Source organism: Eubalaena glacialis, chromosome 11, assembly GCF_028564815.1.
Source record: "Eubalaena glacialis isolate mEubGla1 chromosome 11, mEubGla1.1.hap2.+ XY, whole genome shotgun sequence".
Taxonomy (NCBI): domain Eukaryota; kingdom Metazoa; phylum Chordata; class Mammalia; order Artiodactyla; family Balaenidae; genus Eubalaena; species Eubalaena glacialis.
The window spans coordinates 55,127,695-55,150,935 of record NC_083726.1 but is presented as its reverse complement, the minus strand read 5'-3'; the positions used below and the strand labels follow the sequence as shown (position 1 = coordinate 55,150,935).

Here is a 23,241-nt window from a genome sequence, read left to right as displayed (position 1 = left end):
TAGTACACCATGAAAAGGAGTTTGGACTTCAATCTGAAAACAATAATTATAAAAGGGATTCACATTTTCATTTCAGAAAGAAGACCCTGGGACCATTGTGGAAATAAGTTGAAAATGGACTAGAGGTAGAGATTATACTTTGGAATCTGTTTTAAATCAGCGAGAGATGGTGATGGATGATCGATGAATTGGATTACGAAGGGGGATGAATGAACAGAATTTGATTCAGCTTAGATGTAGTCAGTGAGGGAGTAGGAAGAATCAAGTCTGATTCCCAGTTTCCTCGTCTGGGCAACCAGATGGATGGTGGTGCCTTTCATTGAGAAAGGTGACGTATGAAGAGGACCGACTCCTTTTTGGGGAGGAGTGGCAGGGGCCAGTGAAACTTCCAGGTAAAGATGTCCAGTAAGTGGGCATATACCCTGAGAAAACCATAATTCAAAAAGAGTCATGTACCAAAATGTTCATTGCAGCTCTGCTTACAATAGCCAGGACATGGAAGCAACCTAAGTGTCCATCATCGGATGAATGGATAAAGAAGATGTGGCACATATATACAATGGAATATTACTCAGCCATAAAAAGAAACGAAATGGAGGTATTTGTAGTGAGGTGGATGGACCTAGAGTCTGTCATACAGAGTGAAGTAAGTCAGAAAGAGAAAAACAAATACAGTATGCTAACACATATATATGGAATCTAAGGAAAAAAAAAAAAGGTCATGAAGAACCTAGTGGCAAGATGGGAATAAAGACACAGACCTACTAGAGAATGGACTTGAGGATATGGGGAGGGGGAGGGGTAAGATGTGACAGGGTGAGAGAGTGGCATGGACATATATACACTACCAAATGTAAAATAGATAGCTAGTGGGAAGCAGCCGCATAGCACTGGGAGATCAGCTTGGTGCTTTGTGACCACCTAGAGGGGTGGGATAGGGAGGGTGGGAGGGAGGGAGACGCAAGAGGGAAGAGATATGGGAACATATGTATATGTATAACTGATTCACTTTGTTATAAAGCAGAAACTAACACACCATTGTAAAGCAATTATACTCCAATAAAGATGTTAAAAAAATAAATAAATAAAATAAAGATGTCCAGTAGGCAGTGGAATGTTCATATCTGGATCTCACACAAGAGCTCTGGAGTTGTAATTTTGTGTATAAGGGCTTGATATCATGAATTTCAGAGATATCTGAATAACAATTTCTTGCTTTATTTCCATAGCACTAACTTTAGGGATGCTCTTGGACTAGGCTGTGTTAGCCTAGGGAAGCTGAGAATATAGGATTTGTTCATGTCTGAATATCCTCTGTACTGAACCTTAGCTATCACACTGTACATTGTATAACTCTGAGTTTGATGAGTTACCTTGCCTAGGTGAGGCAGTCTCTTCAGAAGGCTATGTATAGGACCAGTTTAGCTTTATGTATATAAGGCTAGGACTAGAAGGGGAAGTAAAGTTTCCAGAAGGTCTGATGTTATATATTCCAGAGGGTCTGAGTATTTGGAAGGTCTAGAAGCTTGTACTTTCATATCTTGGCTGATATTACAACTATATTCCTTTCTGTATCCCTTAGATATGTAAATCCAAGTGTTGTCCCTATTGTGGTATTTCTGTTAATCTGGACATTCTATTGGTATTTGTCAAAATGGAGGTTATATAGGGTGATATCAATGGATTGGTAGGAATTGAAGTCATGGTGTGTATAAGATCACTTGGGAGGAAAAATTAAGAAAAGAGAGCAGGGAACAGAATCCTGGGAAATACTAATATTTAAGGAGTAGGTGAAAGAGAGAAAAGTCCAAGAGGAGAATAAAGGAATGATGATGAAATCTCAGGGAATGAACAACTAGAAAGGTAGATTGAGTAATATTTGTATGTCATCATTAAACTGAGATAGATGTTTCAGAATGATATTAGATGTTTTCTTGTTACACATGAATACATGCTCATTGTTAGATTAACTTTCTAAAAGATTCATATCAAAGGCTCAGAAAAAGATGGGTTTCCTAATTTTCAACTAGAAAGTTAAAACTTGCTGATAATTGTCTATTTAGAAGTTAATAAAAGACTTAGCATGAGTAATGACCTCAAAAGTTACCTTTTTCTATTTAAAACATTTACTCAATACTTAATGTGTGCTAGGTATTGTGCTTTACCTGCAATATCTCATTTAGATATTAGAACTACCTCATGAGGATGGCACTTGTATTTTCTTCTTTTAAAGAAGTGGAATGCACCCCAGTGTTCATTGCAGCACTGTTTACATTAGCCAGGTCATGGAAGCAACCTAAATGCCCATCGACAGACGAAAGGATAAAGAAGATGTGGTACATATATACAACGGAATATTACTCAGCCATAAAAAGGAATGATATTGGGTCATTTGTTGAGATGTGGATGGATCTAGAGACTGTCATACAGAGTGAAGTAAGTCAGAAAGAGAAAAACAAATATTGTATATTAACGCATATATGTGGAACCTAGAAAAATGGTACAGATGAACCAGTTTGCAGGGCAGAGATTGAGACACAGATGTAGAGAACAAACGTATGGACACCAAGGGGGGAAAGTGGCGAGGGCGGTGGGAGGGGGTGTGATGAATTGGGCGATTGGGATTGACATGTATACACTGATGTGTATTAAATTGATGACTAATGAGAATCTGCTGTATAAAAAAATGAATAAAATTCAAAAATTGAAAAAAATAAATAAATAAAGAAGTGGAAACTGAAAATTTGAGAGGTTAAATAATTTGCTGGAGTCACCCAGGTAGTAACTAACAGGGCGGAGATTCAAATGGAGGGCTTTTTGACTTGAGAGCCTGAGGCTTAGCTACTATTTGATAATGCTGTGAAAGCATTACTTATGGTAATAAAAGGTTAGATTTATCAGGCATTTATTAGTGTAATTTTCAATGAAGACAGATTCTGTAGGCACATTACACTCAAACCAACATTTACAGGTGTGCTACAATTTTAAAAGTACTTCCTGAGATACCTGAAAACAATAATATATATTTGAAAAATTTGTTTTTGGTACTAAAAGAGAAATGATTCTGTTTTCAGAATGCTAACTCCTGAGTTTATCTGATTTCTTAACTTGTGAAACCAAAACTTGATTTTACCTTTGCTAACTTGCTTGGTTTTGGCATAAAGTCATGCATTGTTCCCGGGGCAATACAGCCTCTCTGGGCATATGTAAGTGGAAAACTATTTGTTTTTGTTTTTTTTAAAGAAATTTACAGAATACTAGATATAGGTAATTGTTACATATTAAGAAAATTTTGGCGTTTCAAATCATTTTGTGTTGCTTTTAATTAATGAATTCCAACTGCATTCCCTCAACTATATATAATAGAGATGTAAAAGACTCTAGGAAGATTGATTTTGAGTAAATCATGCCAAAGTTACTAATAATAAAAACAAATAGGGCTTCCCTGGTGGCGCAGTGGTTAAGAATCCACCTGCCAATGCAGGGGACACGGGTTCAAGCCCTGGTCCGGGAAGATCCCACATGCCACGGAGCAACTAAGCCCATGTGGCACAACTGCTGAGCCCGCAAGCCACAACTACTGAGCCCACGTGCCACAACTACTGAAGTCTGCGTGCCTAGAGCCCATGCTCCGCGACAAGAGAAGCCACTGCAATGAGAAGCCTGTGCACTGCAACCACGAGTAGCCCCCGCTCGCCGCAATTGGAGAAAGCCCATGTGCACAGCAACGAAGACCCATAGCAGCCAAAAATAAATAAATAAATTTATTAAAAAAACAAATTTCAATAGAAAAATTGGCTACATAAGAAAAGGCACTAGATGGGATCTTGATCCTAGAGCAGCGGTCCCCAACCTTTTTGGCACCAGGGACCGGTTTCGTGGAAGACAATTTTTCCACGGACGGGGTGGGGGAATGGTTCGTGGTAATGTGAGCGATGGGGAGCAATGGGGAGCGGCAGATGAAGCTTTGCTCGCTGGCCGCTCACCTCCTGCTGTGTGGCCAGGTTCCTAACAGGCTGTGGACCAGTACCAGTCCATGGCCTGGGGAGTTGGGGACACTTGTCATAGATTACTAGGCCAGTTATTAGAGGCTCATTTTAAAAAAGCTCCCTGGGACCTCAAGAATAACATCTGCCACATATTCCTGTATTCTGCCAAAGTTTTTTTTTCTTTTTTTTTTTTGAAATAAAGCTTTATTGGAACACAGCTGTACCCATTCCTTTGCATATTGTCTGTGGCTGTTTTTGTGACAATTCTGCCAAAGTTTTTATTTTTATTTTTTTGCTAAATTCACATCTTTTAATACAGCTGTCAAGTTTCCCAGAAGTTGTGTGATAGGCACAAATGATCCAAGCTACTGTTCTAGGACCTCCCTACTTTTACCTCATCTGCCACCTTTATTCACCCTTGCTTTGCTTTGTCTCAGAGGAAGAAAAAAAAAAAAAAGAAATTACTTAGTTTACAAATTACTTGTGGTGCAAGGCCTTCTTATTTTACAACCGACACTGCCACCCACTGAAAATCTCATAGGTCCCTGTCTTCCGTCCTGTAAAGGTGTCATTAGCTCAGTTGTCTGAAGGTGTTCATTTCTTCATCTCCTACCTTTACCCTGGTTCAGGCTTTCCCTCTACCTTTCTTTGCTTCCTACTCATTAGCTGCGAAATGTCTTGGGCAAAAGTATACTGACCTAGATCTTCGGAGAAGCACAGATGACGTTTCTGTTTATCTTTGCCTCCCATGTATTTGGCACTTCAGACCTAATGAAGGCTTTTTTATGGGTTCCTTATTTGAGCATCAAAATGCTGTTTTTAGTAGGGTATCCATTCATTCAACAAATATTAATCGATCACCTACTTTGCGCCAAGCCCTGTTCTAAACACTGGAGATACAGCAGGGAACAAAACAGAAAAAAACAAAACAAAACAAAACCCAACGCTTCTGAAACTTTCATTTTAGCGGGGAGACAGACCCGCAGTAAAGGAGGCGAGACAGATCGCAGAGCGCCAGGTAGGTGAAAAGAGGAATTCTGGCTTTTACTTTGGGTAAAATGGAAAACCAGCGGAGGGTTTGGAATAGAGGGCAGTTTAATGTTCCATTTTACAGATTAGGCAAATAAGTGACTGCTCCGCAGTAAGTGCACCAGCATGCTTTGTACAACTCTGTGGAGGAACTGCAATTTAGGTCCTCAGGGGGGAAAAAAATTAACAGAAGGTAAGCGTTGATTTGGGGCCAGTAGCCCCGAGATTCGAAGGGGCAGAAATGAAGAGGGACAAGACAAATGAAGATTAATCCGAAAGGAAGCAAACTATTTACACCGAAATACAATTTAACACAAACATACGCAAAGAGGTACAACAACGAGTACCAGGGGCTCTACTCAGACACCTGTCACCTAAAAGGAAGCGAATCTCGAGGCAAACTGCGCCTTAAGCCGGCTCGGAGGCCGGGAGCAGGGGCCCCCGAGAAGCGCCCCGGGCCTGATCCGGGCCTGCCCGGAGCGTGACCACGCCCCTGGCCACGCCCTGCCTGAGGCTCGCCGCCCGGGTTGGCCGCGGCGGAGGCGGTGGCCGCGGTGCCCGGAAGTGCAGCTGACGTGTCCCGGCCGCGCTCGGAATTGTGGGCGACTCGGCTAATGGCGTCGGGGAGTCTGGCAGGTCTGGGGAGACAGCGGTGAAGCTTCTCACCAGCTTGACTGGTGACAACCGGTGTGGCCCGGCCTGCGTCAGCGGGAGGGACTTGCCCACCTTGTGGGCTCCTCTGCCAGAGCCGGCGGAGGCTAGCGGGGCGGGGCGACTGCGGGGGGCCCCTCGGATAAGAGCCGGGGGAGTTGCGAGGAAGCTGTCGGGGGCGCTCGGGCTCGCTTCCCAGGCCGGGCCGAGCCCCCGCGGAGCCCTAGAGGCGGACAGCCCAAGGGCCGGAGGCGCCTGGAAGGAGCTGCCTGTCGCCCCACGGAGCTGACAAGTGCCGGAGTTCGTTTGCGCCGCTCAGAAATTGGCACGGAGCTTGGTGGATCATGTCTGGCACCAACAGCCCCGAGGCGGTTAAGAAGCTGCTGGAGAATATGCAGAGCGACTTGCGGGCCCTGTCCCTGGAATGCAAGAAGAAATTCCCACCTGTGAAGGAGGTAAGCTTCGGGCGACTTCGGGAGAAGGCACGGTGAGCATAGCCGGTCCTGTTAGACCCCGTCCTTCACTTGCATCCTCCAGCCCTGTCTGATTCCCCTTTGGCCCTCCACCTTTCCAGGTGTACGAGCCGGTGGGTTTTTCCACAAGCGTTTTTATAGTTTGTTTTGGCGAGTGTGAGGCGCTTTCATTTTCTCTACCGTCCTGTCCACCAGATTTAGGAACGAAGTTCGCGGCGTGAGCCGATTCAGCGAATTCAGCGAGGTGTATGGTACCCTCCCCTTTTCTGGCCGTTTTCAAACACGGAATTGGTCACGGCAGGATTCAGAAACTTATGTTTGTTGCTTCTAAAAACTAATAATCATAGTTGTTGTACAGTCTGTGCCCCTTTGCGTTTATAGTATATATCGCTCAATTGGAAGTAGCTTTCCTTCTTGTCATGGGTCATGCAGCTTAACTCTTATCAATCTCATGAAGTATTCAATTATCTAGAGACACCTGACTTAGGACAAACAGTGAAGAGCCACAGGAACCATTTAAGCCTTGTTATGAGCAATACTGTACTGAGAAGTTTGGGCTTAGACTCAAATAGAATACACCTGAATTTAAGTGCTAGCAAAACACGAAGACATCTTACTTAACCTCTTTGAGCTTCACTTTTCTTTCAGATGTAAAATAGGGTTAAATAGTGGGTTTATTACATTATGGTGAGAAAGTCTTAAGAGGGAAAAAGCATATTATTAAACAGGCTCAAGTTAATAATATATTACAAATTAAATTCTCCAAATAGTTCCTGAATTGAAATTAACATTTAGTCTCTGTTGGCTTTTTATCTTAAGATGCCATTTTATTTCTCTTAAACTTTTTAAAGATGCTACTCAATTTCTTTTCACGTTTCTGAAATAAGATATTTCAGTGACATTTTTGTAAAAGCAATTATTTTATATTTCTTCCTATTTAATGTAGTTTGGAGTACCTGCAATTTCATAATTAGAACTTACCCAATAAAGTTTGAATTTTAGACTTCTAAGGAACCTTAACTTTTCTGTAAGTGCTTTGGTCTCATCATTCTTCAACAAACTCCATCTAGTATTTTTTTTAAATAAAGTAAGAAAATATTACCTACCCAATGATGGAAACCAGATGTGCCACTTTTGGAAAGATGACTATCATAAGTTTTATTTCAGACAGTCAGTAGTTTGTTTTGATATCGATCTTCATTATTTTCTCTATATGATCTGTTCAAAGTTATAAAAAGTATTTTAAAGAATTTGGCCATTTTAAATAATTTTAAAGAAATAGGCTGTTCTAATTGTAAGGAAATTAGAAAATTTCAAATCCTGTTTTGTAATTTTAACAATAATTTATAGAACTGGCTATTCCCAGTTCTTATAATCCATATAAAAATTGTGATTCCTCTGTATCATAGGCTTTTGTGGGCTGGCTTGCGGATTTAACTGCCGTTTATTACATTGTTTCTATTGGAAAATGCATTCAGAGCTCCAAACAGCTAATTTACAAAGTTCTAAAACTCAATCCCTTTCTAATCTAGGAACTTTCAATAAAGCTCATTAGCTTTTTTTACTTGAACCTTAGCTAAAGAGGTATTTAGTAATTGCACCTAGTCTTTTAGGTTATGGCAAAAGTAACTTTTGGTGTGATTATCTCTGATACATAATTTTGTGTATAGTACAGGCTCCACAAGAATTTGTTGGATATAAGAACTTTGACTTCTTAACCAGTGGCACTTTTAATATGCTTAGGGCAGTCCTTTAGGAATTGAAAAAAAAACCTTGACTGTGTCACAAGTGTAAAACACGAATGAAGTAATTAGCCTAATAGTGATGGTTTATTAGGAGGAAGGCTTGACTTTCAAGAAATAGTTTAGCTGAATTAAATTTTCCATGGTAATTTGATAGCAGTGCTGTATTTTGACTTTTGTTCTTAAAAGAACTGGTAAGTTTTTAGTAGTAGTTATTTTTTAGGAGGGTGGGGGTCAGGGGAGAAGTGTGCTTGGTAGACCCTAAGGCAAAGCCTTTCTAAGTATAAGAAGCTTTTCCATCTGTATACTGATTTGCTGGTTAACATTCTCCCAGTATCTTCACAAACATTATCTGAAAAATAGTCATTTTGAACTACTTATAAGCCTACTCAAGAACTTAATACAGTACAGTGCTAACTGCACATGTGCTTTGGAACGGTTGTCTCCTTCCCCATTACTTTTTTTTTTTTTTTTTTGGCTGCGTTGGATCTTCTTTGCTGTGTGAAGGCTTTCTCTAGTTGGGGCTAACGGTGGCTTCTCTTGTTGCGGAGCACAGGCTCTAGGCGCGCGAGCTTCAGTAGTTGTGGCTCATGGGCTCTAGAGTGCAGGCTCAGTAGTTGTGTTGCACGGGCTTAGTTGCTCAGCGACGTGCGGGATCTTCTCGGACCAGGGCTTGAACCAGTGTCCCCTGCATTGGCAGGCGGATTCTTAACCACTGTGCCACCAGGGAAGTCCCTCTACATTACTTTATAAACAAGGTAGAATGAAGTGAGACATTCTATGTTTAGTCTTTAAGTTTTAATAATTTCTACGTTTTTGGCCATAGTGCTTGGCTCTAATATTTTTCTTAATTAATAATAAGCTGGATTTTCTAAGATTTCAAATCTGTTACAAAAACAGAAGAAAAGAGTGTTGATAAAGGATAATGCCTTACTTACTTATTTATTACTTATCTTTGGATTTTCTACAGTTTTCTCCACCTTAATTGTTTTCATTTACAAAACAATTTGCATATTAAGTTGTTTTTATAGTGGCTATAATATCATTTTGTCATTTTATAATAAAGATAGTAATTAAATAATAACAGCAATACAGTCCTTCCTCTTTTTTCTCCTTATTTTCCTTAAATATGAATTTTCATGCTTAAGCAGTATAACTTTTCTTTCTTTCTTTCTTTCTCTCTCTCTCTCTCTCTTTCTTTCTTTAATAAATTTATTTATTTTATTTATTTATTTTTGGCTGCGTTGCGTCTTTGTTGCTGCGTGCAGGCTTTCTCCAGTTGCCACGAGTGGGGGCTACTCCTCACTGTGGTGTACGGGCTTCATTGTGGTGGCTTCTCTTGTTGCGGAGCATGGGATCTAGGCGCGTGGGCTTCAGTAGTTGTGGCACGCAGGCTCAGTAGTTGTGGCTCGCGGGCTGTAGAGTGCAGGCTCAGTAGTTGTGGTGCATGGGCTTAGTTGCTCCATGGCATGTGGGATCTTCCTGGACCAGGGCTCGAACCCATGTTCCCTGCATTGGCAGGCAGATTCTCAACCACTGTGCCACCAGGGAAGCCTTTTTTTTTTTAAGTATAGGCGTACTAGCTAATTTGTTCTGGAATATTTGTATGAAAATTTTTTTTCATTGTCTTAAAAATTATTTTAAAACTCTGTAAAATCACTTTTGTGTAATTGATATTCATTCAGTGGCCTTCAGAGGCAGTAAACTCTGAGGTTTTATGTATTTAACGAATAAAACCTTTTTGGTCATTTCTATTTGCAGGCACTACTCTGTGGAAACAGATGAGGGGGATCTAATTGAGCCTAGAAGTGTGGTCAGAGCGAGTTTGTAATTCCTGAGCTGAGTCTTTATAGGATGAGTAGAAGCCAGCCAACAGAAGAAGGGGGTCATTCTAGGCAGAGGAAGTAGCACATGTTTGTATTCCACGTAAAAGAAATTTCATGCTGAAGGTGATTGGAAGCCATTAAGGCTTTTTAAGAGAGGGAGTAATGTCAAATTTATATTCAGTACCATTGCAGTAACAGTACTGCAGGGAAGAATTAGAGGGGATTGAGATTGAGGCATAGAGAGCAAATTTTATAGAGATGATTGTCTGCATTGAGGTAGCAGTAGGGGTAGACAGAAAGTTGCTTGCATTGTGGTAGACGTGGGTGAAAGAGAGAGTATGGATTAGAGAGATTTAGCAGGTAAAATTACCAGGGCACAGTCACCTTTTTATAATGTAGAAAGCGAAATCTGTGATGCCTCCCAGGTTTCTGGCTTGGGAAACTGGGTAAATCACTAAGAGGAGAAAATGTTTTTGGAGAAAATGAGTAGTCATGAATATTAAGTTTAAGATTTATGTGTGACATCCAAGTGGAAATGATCAGTAGGTGTTTGAAAATGATGGTTTGGCACTTAAGAGGGAAGTCTAGAATTTTAGATTTAGGAGTATCAGTTATACATGTTAGTAGAAACCATAAGAGTAGATAAAATGGTCCAGGAAGAGTGTATAGAACGAGAATATCAGGAGGAACTTTGGGAAATAACAGCATTAAAGGGAAAGAGGCAGCTGGGGTGACTAAGGTTAGAGATATGGGAGAGAAAGGGAATACTTGGCTAGAGCAAGGTCCCTGAGAAAGCTGGAGTTTCAAGGGCTTAAGTGTATGAACTGGCTTTCAATCAGAGAAGGGACACATTATCTTCTGACAGAAGAAGGGTAAAAGAAAAAAATGGTTTGAATGTAATAAATTTGAACGAGGGGCATAATGGAGGGATCGGAAGTTGTGGACAGTTTGACCTATGGCCTCTGTTTTCTTGGTAAGATAGGAAACAAGCTTGTTGCTAGGAGTAGTTTGTGGTGGAAATAGTGATAGGTAGGAAGTTTGAGGGGAGCAGTGGATCACTTTGTAGAAGTGAAGGAGAAATTGACTTGGAACACTTACGAGTCTTCGCAGGAAAAGTGGTTGAAATGATGATGGATCATGAGATCTAGGTTGGATTCCCAAAGAAGGCAATCCAAGACAACTTTGATTGATTGGAAGATGGAAAGGTTAAGGGAGTAGCAGCAATTTAATTGAATTGGAACACTTTAATCCAAGAGCAGTGGTGTTGGGAGTGAGAGAGCTAGAAGGATAAGGACAAAAGGGACAGAAGGGGAGATATTGGATTTCAGATTGCCAAGTGGTGCTGCACTAGAGGATGATGAAGTCCAGGGAGTGGGTGATAGAAGAGGAAAGGGAATGAAGGTCATTTGACTTGAGGTGGTCAGAATTAGGGTTGAGGATGGTTTTTTTTCTCTCTCTTTTTAAATGAAGTGGAATCAGTAAGGGTGCATATAATAAAGTACAAGTAGTCTTCCCAGGCTATGTACTTTGTTTCTTCTTATACATTTAAGTTTTGGTTGGCAGGGATTTTTGCCTATAAAAGCAAAGGTTCCTGTGGTAGAGTTCCTCAGTGTCTGGTGTTTTTATGCATTAGCTGGCTGAGCGGGGACCCTTGGTGAGAGAGATACCCTCTACTTACCATGACAGGATTTTCCCTTCAACCAGCTATTTGGGGACTGAGGCCCAAGTCAGCTGGCTCTTCCGCTAGGGTGAAGCTCTCATTTTCAGGACATTATGACAGTGAAGAATGAGGGCTGGATCATGTATACATGCTTAATTGGGAGCTGTTTTTGTTTAGTATCCTATAATGTACTATAGTTTTCTTCCTGTTGACGTTGGTCAGAGAAATTTGCTCATGATACAGCCAGTTGTGTTCTTTCCCTCATTAGCATAAAGAATAAATCCATGTTTTATACACTGAAATAAATTAGTTTTCACAATTTATTCAAAAAACGTGTCAACACTAGTCAGAACAGTATGACAAGTGTGGTAAGGAGTTATAAATTATTTTGGTCAAGACTTACTTTCCTGTATAATGCAATTTTACATAGTTATGTAGACATGCTAGTGATCTTAGATTTTGACTCTGCTCTTTTTTTTATGCTGCTGTTGACTTTATTCCAGAAAAGGTACATTAGATTCCTAGGGTCTATTAAATTCATTTTCTTCTGATAAATATTTTAGATGTTAACTTCAAGAGTAATATAAGCAGTGACATTTTCACCAGGACGTCTAGGAAAATTTTACAAGCTTATTGCAGTATTCTAAGAGCATTTTACAATGAGAGCTTTTTAAAAAGCTTTTGATTAGTCTGTAACATGTTTTATATATTTATGAAAGTTAGTACCATAGCCACTGAAATTTATTGTTAAAGTGTAAAGCATACATAGCTTATTTTTTACTAAGATTTTGACCATTGTATTTTTACTTTCATGAAAATGAATAGAGATTAAAGGTCAATGAAAACATAGTTTAGTCAAAAAAGAATGTATTATCTTCTTAGCATTGTGCTTTGGTGACATAGAAGAAATAAAAGACATTGTTTCAGGCTAATAAACCAAAAAGGAAGACAGTCTCCAAAAATGGAAATATTTTCCTCCTTTTTTCTTTTATGGAAGTGTAGCTTATTTTTAACCATGTAGAAGATAGAGGGTTTTGCTATTACTCTTATCATTTAATAGAAGTTAGTTTCTTAAGTGTAAATCATGGCAGGAAATACAAAAATCAATGAGAAACTGCCTTTATCTTCTTGAAGTTAACTCAAGAGTTGAGTAAAATATTGTCTTTCCACTAGGTTAGGAATGTTGCATCCATTGACTGTATTGCAACATGGCTATTTGTTGCTATTTGTCATTTTCATTTTGACTTTTGTAACACTCTACTTTCCTATTTCTCCTCCCTCTCTCAGTATTCCTTCTCTTTTTCTTTACATATAGGTGTATCCCAAGTTCTGTCTTGAGACCTCTTCTTTCTCTGTGCTCATCTCCTTTGCACTCTCATCTACTCCCATTGCTTCCGGCCTTACTACAGTGCTGATGACTTCTAAGTCTACTTCATTAACTCTGCTCTCTTTACTGAGCTTAGACCTGTGTTTCCAGCTATCTGTTAAACACATCTACCAGAGTATCTTTCACATACTTCAGATAGAACTTCTGGTAATTGAACTTACTTTTCTTAAAACTTGTCCTGTCCCCACATTTCACTTATTCTGTCAATGGTATTTATCACTGTTGCTTACCTTAGTTATATGTGGCTGTCTTCTCTCCCTCAACTCTCTTTACATTGTATTCATTGTCAGATGTTCCTTACAGCTCTGTAATTTCTAACATATCTCACCTCTTTTCTATTTTCTTAGCTATTATTCTAGCTCCAGGTTTCAATCTTATGACTGAGCTTTGATGTGCATTAATGGCACAAAAGACCATTCTGTATGTTACCACCGGATTAATGTACCTGAACAGGTCAGAAACTCTCAGTGGCTACTCTGTACTTATGGAACTCCTCAGCATAGCATTTAAGACCTTCTTGATCTTCCCAACCTTCTTTCATCACCCTCAGTTTTTCCTCAAATGTGTTTATAATTCAGCCAAACTCTATTGCCTGCTCTTCATTCTCCAAATATGCCCATATTCTCTTCATATGCCAAATATGCCCATTCTCCAAATACTCCTTCCCTCTTCCATGCTGTGGCTTTTGAGGTTCCTTTTGGTGTCCTGGAATCACCTCCTTCCATTTTTTTTTTTTTTTAATTTTATTTATTTATTTTTGGCTGTGTTGGGTCTTCGTTTCTGTGCAAGGGCTTTCTCTAGTTGCGGCAAGCGGGGGCCATTCTTCATCGCGGTGCGCGGGCCTCTCACTGTCGTGGCCTCTCTTGTTGCGGAGCATAGGCTCCAGACGCTCAGGCTCAGTAGTTGTGGCTCACGGGCCCAGTTGCTCCGCGGCATGTGGGATCTTCCCAGACCAGGGCTCGAACCCGTTTACCCCTGCGCTGGCAGGCAGATTCTCAACCACTGCGCCACCAGGGAAGCCCCTCCATTTTTTTAAAGTTAAAATTCTACCTTTAATTTAACCCATGTTGCTTATTTATTTGTTGCCTGAATGAACCAACTTTACAGATAATGTTCTCATTTCTTCCCTCATTCACTCATTCATATATTCGTTCATTTGTTCCTGAGATAATTTTTGAACACCGGCTGTGTGCCATGTACTAGCTGGTTGCTGGGGCAAGAACAGTTGTGCAGCTCCAGCCCAGACTTTTCAAGCTAATATGTTTTCCTCTGCTTTCTTAACTTTCATTTAAGCTTACTTTATAAGTTATTTCCTTATAACTTTTTTTTTTTTAACATCTTTAAATATATGGAATGCTTCACAAATTTGCATGTCACCCTTGCGCAGGGGCCATGCTAATCTTCTCTGTATCGTTCCAATTTTAGTATATGTGCTGCCGAAGCGAGCACCCTTATAACTCGTATGTTTTTACCTTCTGCTATGGTATTTTCTTTTCTAAATTGCTCCTTAAGGGTCAGTTTTGCATCTTTGTTTATCCTTCTGTCCATCATAGTTCAAAGCGTTTGTATATCTGAGAGGTGCTAATTAGATACTTGTTGGAGATTAAATTTTTAAAGAAGGAAAAAAAAGGGATACCATATATGTAGGCATACCACATATATATTTTTAGCTATCCACATGTAATCTGCACTTCAGTCTTTCATTTGATATGTATCTTAAAGGAAATTTGTTTCCTAGAAGCCAGAGGTTTTTCTTTGTTTGTTTTGTTTTGTTTTTATTTTTTAGTCCAGAGGTTTTGAATAGGATGCCATATAGGTATATATTTTTCAGAGCTTTGGGATTTTAGACTAATTACATGTTACAGAAGAAAATCTTATTGGTTTCAATGTAGTAATTGTTTAATGAGCATATTGTCCTCTAGGGAGTGTTCTAGATCTATTAGGTATTCCCAAGTGAGGACTTGACTTTAGGTCTTTCGATTTTACCTGACATCTGAAATCATAAATCTACAGGCAGCTTCATACCTCCCTAGTATCTTTTGAGTACATTATTCTCCTTAACTTGCCATTAACTTGAATTTCACATTTCTTCTTTAGCTCTTGTTTCATGCTACATCCTGTGAATAATTAATTTGGAGCTTTGGTAAATTTGTTCTAATTTTGAGGCTCTACTCTCATAGATGTTATAAAAAATAAATATGGTTTTTGTTTTGTTTTTTAAAATACAACATAGAAGCTTTGGTGAAGAGAAGCAGTATTATTATTATTGTAAATTTGTATGTGATTCTAGTAGTGGACATTTGCTAATTCCCTTCCTAGCATTCATTCCCTCTTGCTTCTTTCAGTGGTAGGCTGCACTCGTCCTTCATTTTCAACCCTTTGAATTTAGGTGAATTAATCTCATTCCTTGCTCCAGGATACCTTGATTAGTTTAATCTAATTTAACCCTCCCTATCCCCACCTCTATTTCTGCCCAAGTCACATAATGCCAGTGAGTGATCCTGGAAAGGGAAAGCTTCCTATCTCTTCCTCAAGAGCTACTGGAAGAGACCTTTTGTCTCTTTCTGGATAGTGTCATATGAAGTTGTGAGGTGTAGAATGGCTGGAACTAATTTTATTGCCAAGGTTGGGAGCAGCCTGAGGATGAACCTACCCAGGGAACAGGACAGAACCAAGAGAATGGTAGAGACGTGAAACTGCAGTCCTGATGACGTTGTGAATCTCTGCATCAAATTTCCTCCGTATTTTTATTTTTCAGTGAGTGGGCAGTAAAGTCCCTCCCTCTGTTTAGAACTTTTCATTTGTTTATTTAGAAATGTTTATTACATAGCCCCTGTATGCTAGGCACTGTGATAGGCATTAGTAATATGGGGAGATGAATGAAATATATTTCTTTTCCTCATGGGGCTTACAGCTAGAGTAGAGAAACAGACATGTCATAGGAGGAATGGGATCAACCATAGGTACAAACCATAGACAGCCCACAAAGATGGAAGGGCTTTTTGATACTTGCCATAGGAAGAAGGTGGTGGAAAAAATTATTTCTGTCACTGCTCATGGTACTACCGGAGTGCCAAAATCAGAAAAATCTGCACTATCTTCATGTTGTTAGCAGTGGTTTAATTTCAGCAAAGCTTTATTTGTCACATTAACTTAGTGTTCACTTTATTGTGAATGTGTTGGCTTTGTAATTTAAGAACTATAAAAATAAGTTTATTCCTAATTTTATTTATAAATACTTAAATTTGTCAGTGACTGGATAGGTCCATGAGATTTTTTTTTTTTTACTTTTAAAAGATGTCCTTAGACTACTCAGTTTTGAGAAACAGTAGTAGAGGTGGGTTCTGGGGGACCATTGAAGAGTTGAGACAGTGGATGGGTGGAGGACAAGATTTGAAGTAGAGAAGTCTCTTAGTTTAGGTTGATAATGAGAAGTTTGAACTAAGATGTAGAAGTGGCATTTGAGAAGAAAAAAGAGTATAAGAGATGTTCGCTACATAGCCTTCGTGGCTGATTATATTTGTGGGATGAGGGAGAAGCCCCAGGTTTCTGGTCAGTGACTGGATGGGTGCTGCTGCTGTTCGGAAAAATAAAGATGATAGGAAGAAGAAACAGGTTTTTCTGGGGCTGAAGTGGAAGTTGGGGGTGTGTGTGTGAGAGATAATAGCATCCGTTTTGAATATTTGGAATTTAAGGTGCCTTTAAAATATATAGGTTAATAAATCCTATAGTTTAGGAGACAGTTAAGGGACAGGAATATAATTTAGGATTCTTCAGCCTTTAGAAAGTAATTGAAACCATAGGATTGAGATTGCCCAGGAAGAGTTTATTGAGAAGTGAGGCCAAGGATATTCTGTGTGCTCTTGAAAGAGGAGTCAGCATTCTCTCTTGTCTCTGCTTTTCTATACTGCTAGCTTCCATATTCAGAGTCCCTGGTGGGTGTGTCTATTTGGGTAAGCAAAGAATTTTGAGAAAGAGAAAAAAAATATTTCTTGAGAGACATTAATTTTAAGATTAACAAATATTAAATGCTGCAGTGTATTTAATACTTCTGGTTTTGTTTCCCAACTCATAGATTGCCCTCAGGAATAGAGATTTTAGGTTACCCACCATAACTTATATCATCCCTATTCAAGTCTACAGAACTGGCACTTTTTTTTTTTTCCATAAGGGCCAGTTCAGGAAAAAAATAACTATATTTACAATTGAGGGGCTTCCCTGGTGGCGCAGTGGTTAAGAATCCACCTGCCAATGCAGGGAACACGGGTTCGAGCCCTGGTCTGGGAAGATCCCACATGCCGTGGAGCAACTAAGCCCGTGCACCACAACTACTGAGCTTGTGCTCTAGAGCCCACGAGCCACGACTACTGAGCCCGTGTGCCACAACTACTGAAACCTGCATGCGTAGAGCCCATGCTCTGCAACAAGAGAAGCCACCGCAATGAGAAGCCTGCGCACCGCAACAAAGAGTAACCCCTGCTCGCCACAACCAGAGAAAAGCCTGCGCGCAGGAACGAAGACCCAATGCAGCCAAAAATAAAATAAATAAAATTTATATAAAAAAAAATTGAGTAGTTCCCCTATGGATATATAAGTATCTAATCAGAGTAGGGGTTACTTTTAAAGCAAGAAGTTAAAGACTCTTCTTCACACAGACAGTCTCTGATAAATAGAAGGAAATCTGGGCTGAATACTTGCATTTATACAGGACACTTAAAGATGTAGGCTAGGCTGAGGTATCAAGTAGCACTGCAGTGACTAGGGGGACCGTGATATACAAGTGTTGTCAATAAACATTGATAGTGAAACTTTCCAGCAACACAGGGTACCTATGAGAATAAGATGGTACAGTTTCAGAGTTTGACAATAGAAAGTTGGATGTAAAAAATGAGGAGCTGTGAGATAGTTCTAATTATATCTGAGGTAACAGTCCTTTTGGTGATTTCTTGAGTCTTTGAATGAAAATACTGGTTATATATCTTTTAAAACACTTGTTACTTTGGAACTACTTAAGGAAAAAGCACTCATTATTTTCCTTATTGTGTGTACATATAAAAATATTTGTTAAATATATATTTTTTATAACTTATTTATGATTCATACATGGGTCAGTTTTTATTTATCTGAGGAAATCAAAATAGTGTCTGGCAAATTTGAAATCCTTTACCTGCATCTAGCATCCACTATGCCACAGGACTGATTTTGGAAACTGACTAGAATTCAGGAAGTTAGGACAGATTACATTGGGATTTATGATGGTTTAGTTTGATCAGTCTCTGTTGATACTGAAATAGAATGAAATACTGAATTGAGCATATGCAGGGTACATAGGGCCATAGTAAGGAGGGGGAGAATTTGAACATTTGAAAATGATGATGGGAGAAAGCTCAGTGACCACAGATTAATTTCAGTTGGCTCAGTAAGAAAATTACCTAAGAGAGTTTGAGATGGTGTATGAGTATAACAAAGTATACATAATAATTTCGGTGTTAACTGAATTTTTATAGTAGTAAATTTGTTATGGTTTGTACATCTTCATAGTGTATCCAGAATCTGACCACTCCTTACCATCTCAGTCACTGTCACCTCAGGCCTATCCACCATCATCTTTTGCTTATGTTATTACAGCAGCCTCTTAAATTTTGCTGCATATTGGAATCACCTGAAGATTTTTAAAAATACCCGTGCTTGACTCCCACTGGTAGTCATTCTGATTTAATTGAAATGGGTTGCAACCTGGGCATCAGGCTTTTTTTTTTTTTTTTTTAAAGCTCCTGGTGTTTCTAATATGCACTGCCCCCAGATAATCAGAAAATCAATAATTTTTCCCTGGAGTAATTTATTTTGACTGTATTTTCCTGCTAGTAGCTATGTTCATTTAATGTGGGACATTTCCATCTCTTAAAGTTGTAGGAGTAAGTTGTAGTATATCCATTAGGCTTCTTAGCTGTGAGCAATGAAAGCTGACTCGGGCTGATTTAAGCAGAAATTAAGTTTACTGATAAAACATTGAGGGGCTCACAGAATTGGTAGAAGGCTGGATGGAGCGAGCCTTAGAAATTACAGGAACGAAGGGAGGCTGAAGAGCTAAGAACCACAGCAAAACTCATTGCCAGTGAGACCATTAGTGTTGTCTCTGCTGAACGGTGACTGGGTGCCTTAGATTGCACTGCTGGTTGTGCTGGCCGCCCCATGCCACCACTGGTTCTGCTGCCATCACTGCCCTTGGAAACTAGATGCTGGCTCCACTGTGGCTGTTGTCAGACAGAATTCCATCTTGTCTCTGCTTTTCTGTGCCACTAGCCTCTGTATTCAAAATTCCTGGCGGGTGTGCCTATTTGGATAATCAGAGGCTGCTAGGGTGTGTGGGAAAACAAGTATCTGGCATTTTAAATTTTGAATAGTGGAAGATAGGCTCTGTCTTGCATCAAAACTCATGAAGTTGAGTTCTCCGCTCACAGGCAAGGGCTTCACGTGCTTGGAAGCCAACAAAATGACAAAGGTCTACTATACATCGTATAGCCTACAATGTGTTATTTGTTTTATGCATTAATCCACTGGTCCTCAACCTAATAACCCAAAGGACACTGGGTTCTTCCATAATTATTTTTAAACCTTTAGAGCCTGCTACCACTTGTTCCTTAGTAAACAGTAGGAGATAAAATCAATGAACAAGTAGCAAGCAAATTAATAGGAAAACTTGAACATATATGAGTATTTATTATTTTTGGAGGTATGGAGATCAGTATAAGTGTAAAATAGGCATATTTCTTGATAGTAAAAATGTCCTGAGTTTCTGTAATGGATGTTATATATCAATATTTTATGTCAGCAGTGTCCAGTAGAAGTATAATGTGGGCTGAATATGCAATCCATATACGTAATTTTAAATTGCATTAAAAAAGTAAAAAGAAACAGACATTTAATTTTAATAATATATATTTAACCCAGTATATTCAAACCAGTATATATATAACCCAGTATATATATCATTTCGACATTTAATCAATGTAAATATTTAAGGGATAGTTTACATTCTTTTTTTCATACTAAGTCTTCAAAATCTAGTGTATATTTTATACTTAGAACACAACTCAATTCAGGCTAGCCACATATAAAGTGCTTAGTAGCCACATGTAGCCAAATGGCTCCCATATTGAACACCACAGTTCTGTGGCATAGTGTAAAATGCCATATGACTTTCAAGTACTGCCAGCTCAACATACTTATGTTGAAGTGATTGAGACACCTTATGAAAACTGAATGGGTGTTTAAAAAAACGCAATCTAAAAGTAGTGACAGAGTTCTTGGTTATTCATTCTCTTCTAATTCAAAGCAGTTTTACTTGATTTTGCAGTGTTTTGCAATTTTTTTTATGGTTGAGAGAGAAGTGTGAAATGGGAAAAAGAAACCTAATTTTTTCATTAGGCTTTGTTTTTGTTTATTATTTTTTATTTTCTGAAGATTTAAACGTGAGAGACTAGGGATTCCAGGTGCATTTTAAGGCATAGAAAGGCAACATGCTGTAGTGCAGAGTTTACATGTGAATAATCAAATTAATCACATTTTATTCCATTTAATGTGTGTTTCACTACTAGGCTTTAGTATCTGAAGTTTGGAAAATAAAAAAATAATAGCGACTGACTCTGTGCTTGAGATTTTATCATATATGATTTCTTTTCCCTAGATAATTCATGTTGATAGTAAGTTTTATGTTCTAATTATTTTTATTCTTGCAGGCTGCTGAATCAGGAATAATAAAAGTTAAAACAATAGCTGCACGAAACACCGAAATTTTGGCAGGTAATTTTTTTGCATTAAAAATTCAACAATTAATGAAAATTTGACTAATAGTAAAAGTAGAATCTTAAAACCCATAAGTTTTTTTATAGCATCTCTTTCTTATGCCCCAACATGCTATCCATAATGATAAAGAACGTGTGAAAGTCCGTAATTTATGAACTAATTGGGATTCCCAGAGATGGATGCTGTACGATTCTCTGAAATCAGAAAACTTAAAACTACTAACTCCTTGAAGGAAAGGATCTTTCTTACTCATCTTTGTATTGTCCTCCACCTCTTATCAATCACCTAAGACACATCTTACCCATAAGAGACATTCGATTAATATTTGTTGAATTGAATGGAAGTTTGGCTCTCAGACCACCTTCCAAGACCTATTTTATCTTTAATACAATATAAGAAGGTCATAATATAGCATTAAAAATTTAGTAGTACTATATGAGTTTTGAGTCCTGAGACTAAGACAACATGGTCATGAAGAAAAAATGGGAATGGGGCAGAGAAAAGTGTTTTCTTAACATTCTTTTGACTGACCCTGCTTTTCAGGGAGGAATTTTCAGGAGTTTCTCTCTGGCACCCTTTTGATACTCAGTCTGCTTCTTCCTTTTCCTTGGTGCCTTTCTCTTCTTGCCTCAATAATGAACATGGAAAAGAAGGAAACTGGCATTTTTTGAGAATCTGTTACATGTGAGGCATTTGGGCCACTCTTTCTTATATGACAACCTTGTGGGGAAATATTCTTATTTAATAGTAGAGCAAATTGAGATGCAAAAAGATTTAAGTTACTGGCCTAAGGTCACATGGTAAGTGGTGGAATCAGATTCAAATCCCGGGCTGTTCAGATCCCATGTTCTTCCTGCTGCAGTGTGCTGCCATGGTATCGTGAGGTTTTGACACTAGCTACTCCCTCCCAAGTGTTTATATTTAACCATTGCTTACTTCCCTGATCCTTCAGTCTGCATTTCCAATTCCAGTAGTGCTATTGGTCTCAGCTAGTTATAGGAGAAAAGCAGTCCTATTAAGTTAATTTACACAAAGTCCAAATAGTAAAGAATCTCTTTAACTCTCTTAAGTCTCTTTACATTTTTAGAAGAATAATACCAGTAAATCCCTAAATGGTGGAATTTCAAAGAGTATTACAAAATGTAATGAAGACTTTGGGCGCAGTTTAGGGGTGACAGGTGAGAGTGGATTTCACTTGTCAGCTTAGGGTTAGCCCTGTTAAGTTGCATCTGTTTTTCACAGCTTCTCTGATTTTGAACATTCTGACAAAACACCGAAGAGTTTTATAACATTATTCACAGCATTGGATAATGCTCTATGTGCATGTTGAGAAAAGGGGTATAGTGAAGTGGTGGGTAAAGGCACAGGTATGTATGGTTGGATTGGGAGGATGGGCAAGTGGGTTTGGGAGATGCATGTTGGGTTGATTAGCTACCATGAGGAAGTTAATGTTTCAAGATAAATTATGGGCCTGGGTATTTTTAAGTTGGAGACATCATAGGCCAATCATATTAGAATATCATTACAAATATTTACTTTTGCTACTGTCATTGCTGATATCATGGTAAGTCCTTAATCTCCAATAATAGAAATTTTCAGTAAGTCTGTAGTTGATAGAAGAATTTTTAAAAAGACTGATTTCTTCAGAGAATCACTGTCTGTTACAGAGTTCTGTACCAAGTAAAGTGTCTAATTCATATTAAGGACAAGTAAGAAAAATTTTGTCTCAGTACGAGTTTAATATATAAGCTGGCTATTAATTTCATTTTAATTCAGTTAGCTTTATTTAAATCAAGTTAGAACAAATGTTTATGCACATACAATTAATAGTTCATGCTTTAATATCCATAGTATCCAACCATGTACTTGAAGAGCTATATTAGCATTTAAACTTTTTTCTAGTATTTTAACCAAGTATTTATAGCAATTGATAAGTAAAAATTTGTAGATTTTAGACCACTGTCATCTTGAAAAATCAAAGGCTCCTAAGAAAAAGGAAAGAGTTTAAATTAGTCAATATGTCATTTCTAAAGTACTTAATTCAAGGTATAGTTAACAAAGAGATAAATTTTTAGTTAACTTTTTTATTTCCTGAGAAGTGTTTACTTCTCTGTAGTTCTAAAGACTATAGGTTACTACTTCTGTGCTGTAATGGATGTTAAAGATATCAGACAATTGAGGAGTCCCAAATGAAATGAGATACTGAATTCTCAGATATCTCTGCATATTCAGAAAATATAAAAGGTTGCTATAAAAATCAGAACCCTTAATTAGGATCGACTAATCTGATTAAACAGTACTTAGCATAGATTTTAACCAACTTTAGTTTTCTTAGATTTATTTTCCAAGGAAAGTTTATTTACATTGCAGAATAAGTCTTTGTTTTACATCTCCCCTTCTTTTAAGCATCCTCCTTTAATGTTTATTTTTCTTTGTTTTCACTGCTGTCATGAATGCTGACATAAGTGGGAATGCTATGCCAGGTAATGTCAGCATCGATGCAAATCTACAGATCATTATCTCAACATTGCCTTTTTCTTTAAAGATAAAACTGCAAATGAGAGATAGCAAGCAACATAAAGTTTTTCATTTAGAAGGCCAGGTGCCTTAATCTTACATTTGACGGCCATATATTACAAATTGTTTCTATTATCCCAGCTTACAATAAATATACTTGA

The 23,241-nt window shown here is 38.5% G+C and overlaps 1 protein-coding gene and 1 non-coding gene across 3 annotated transcripts in view; one reads left to right on the top strand and one right to left on the bottom strand.

Annotated features, from left to right (window-relative positions):
- Positions 1-5,641: 5,641 nt before the first annotated feature.
- MON2 (MON2 homolog, regulator of endosome-to-Golgi trafficking) overlaps positions 5,642-23,241 on the top strand; it is a 123,326-nt gene continuing 105,726 nt past the window's right edge. For both annotated transcript variants that reach the window (XM_061205749.1, XM_061205748.1), the window contains exons 1-2: positions 5,642-6,124; positions 20,497-20,560. In XM_061205749.1, the coding sequence (XP_061061732.1) occupies positions 6,014-6,124; positions 20,497-20,560 (175 nt within the window). In that variant the 5' untranslated portion in view covers positions 5,642-6,013. The remainder of the gene's footprint in view (positions 6,125-20,496; positions 20,561-23,241) is intronic.
- Positions 14,100-14,206, bottom strand: LOC133101868 (U6 spliceosomal RNA). The gene has a single exon (XR_009702755.1). It is a non-coding gene; the product is annotated as a U6 spliceosomal RNA (small nuclear RNA).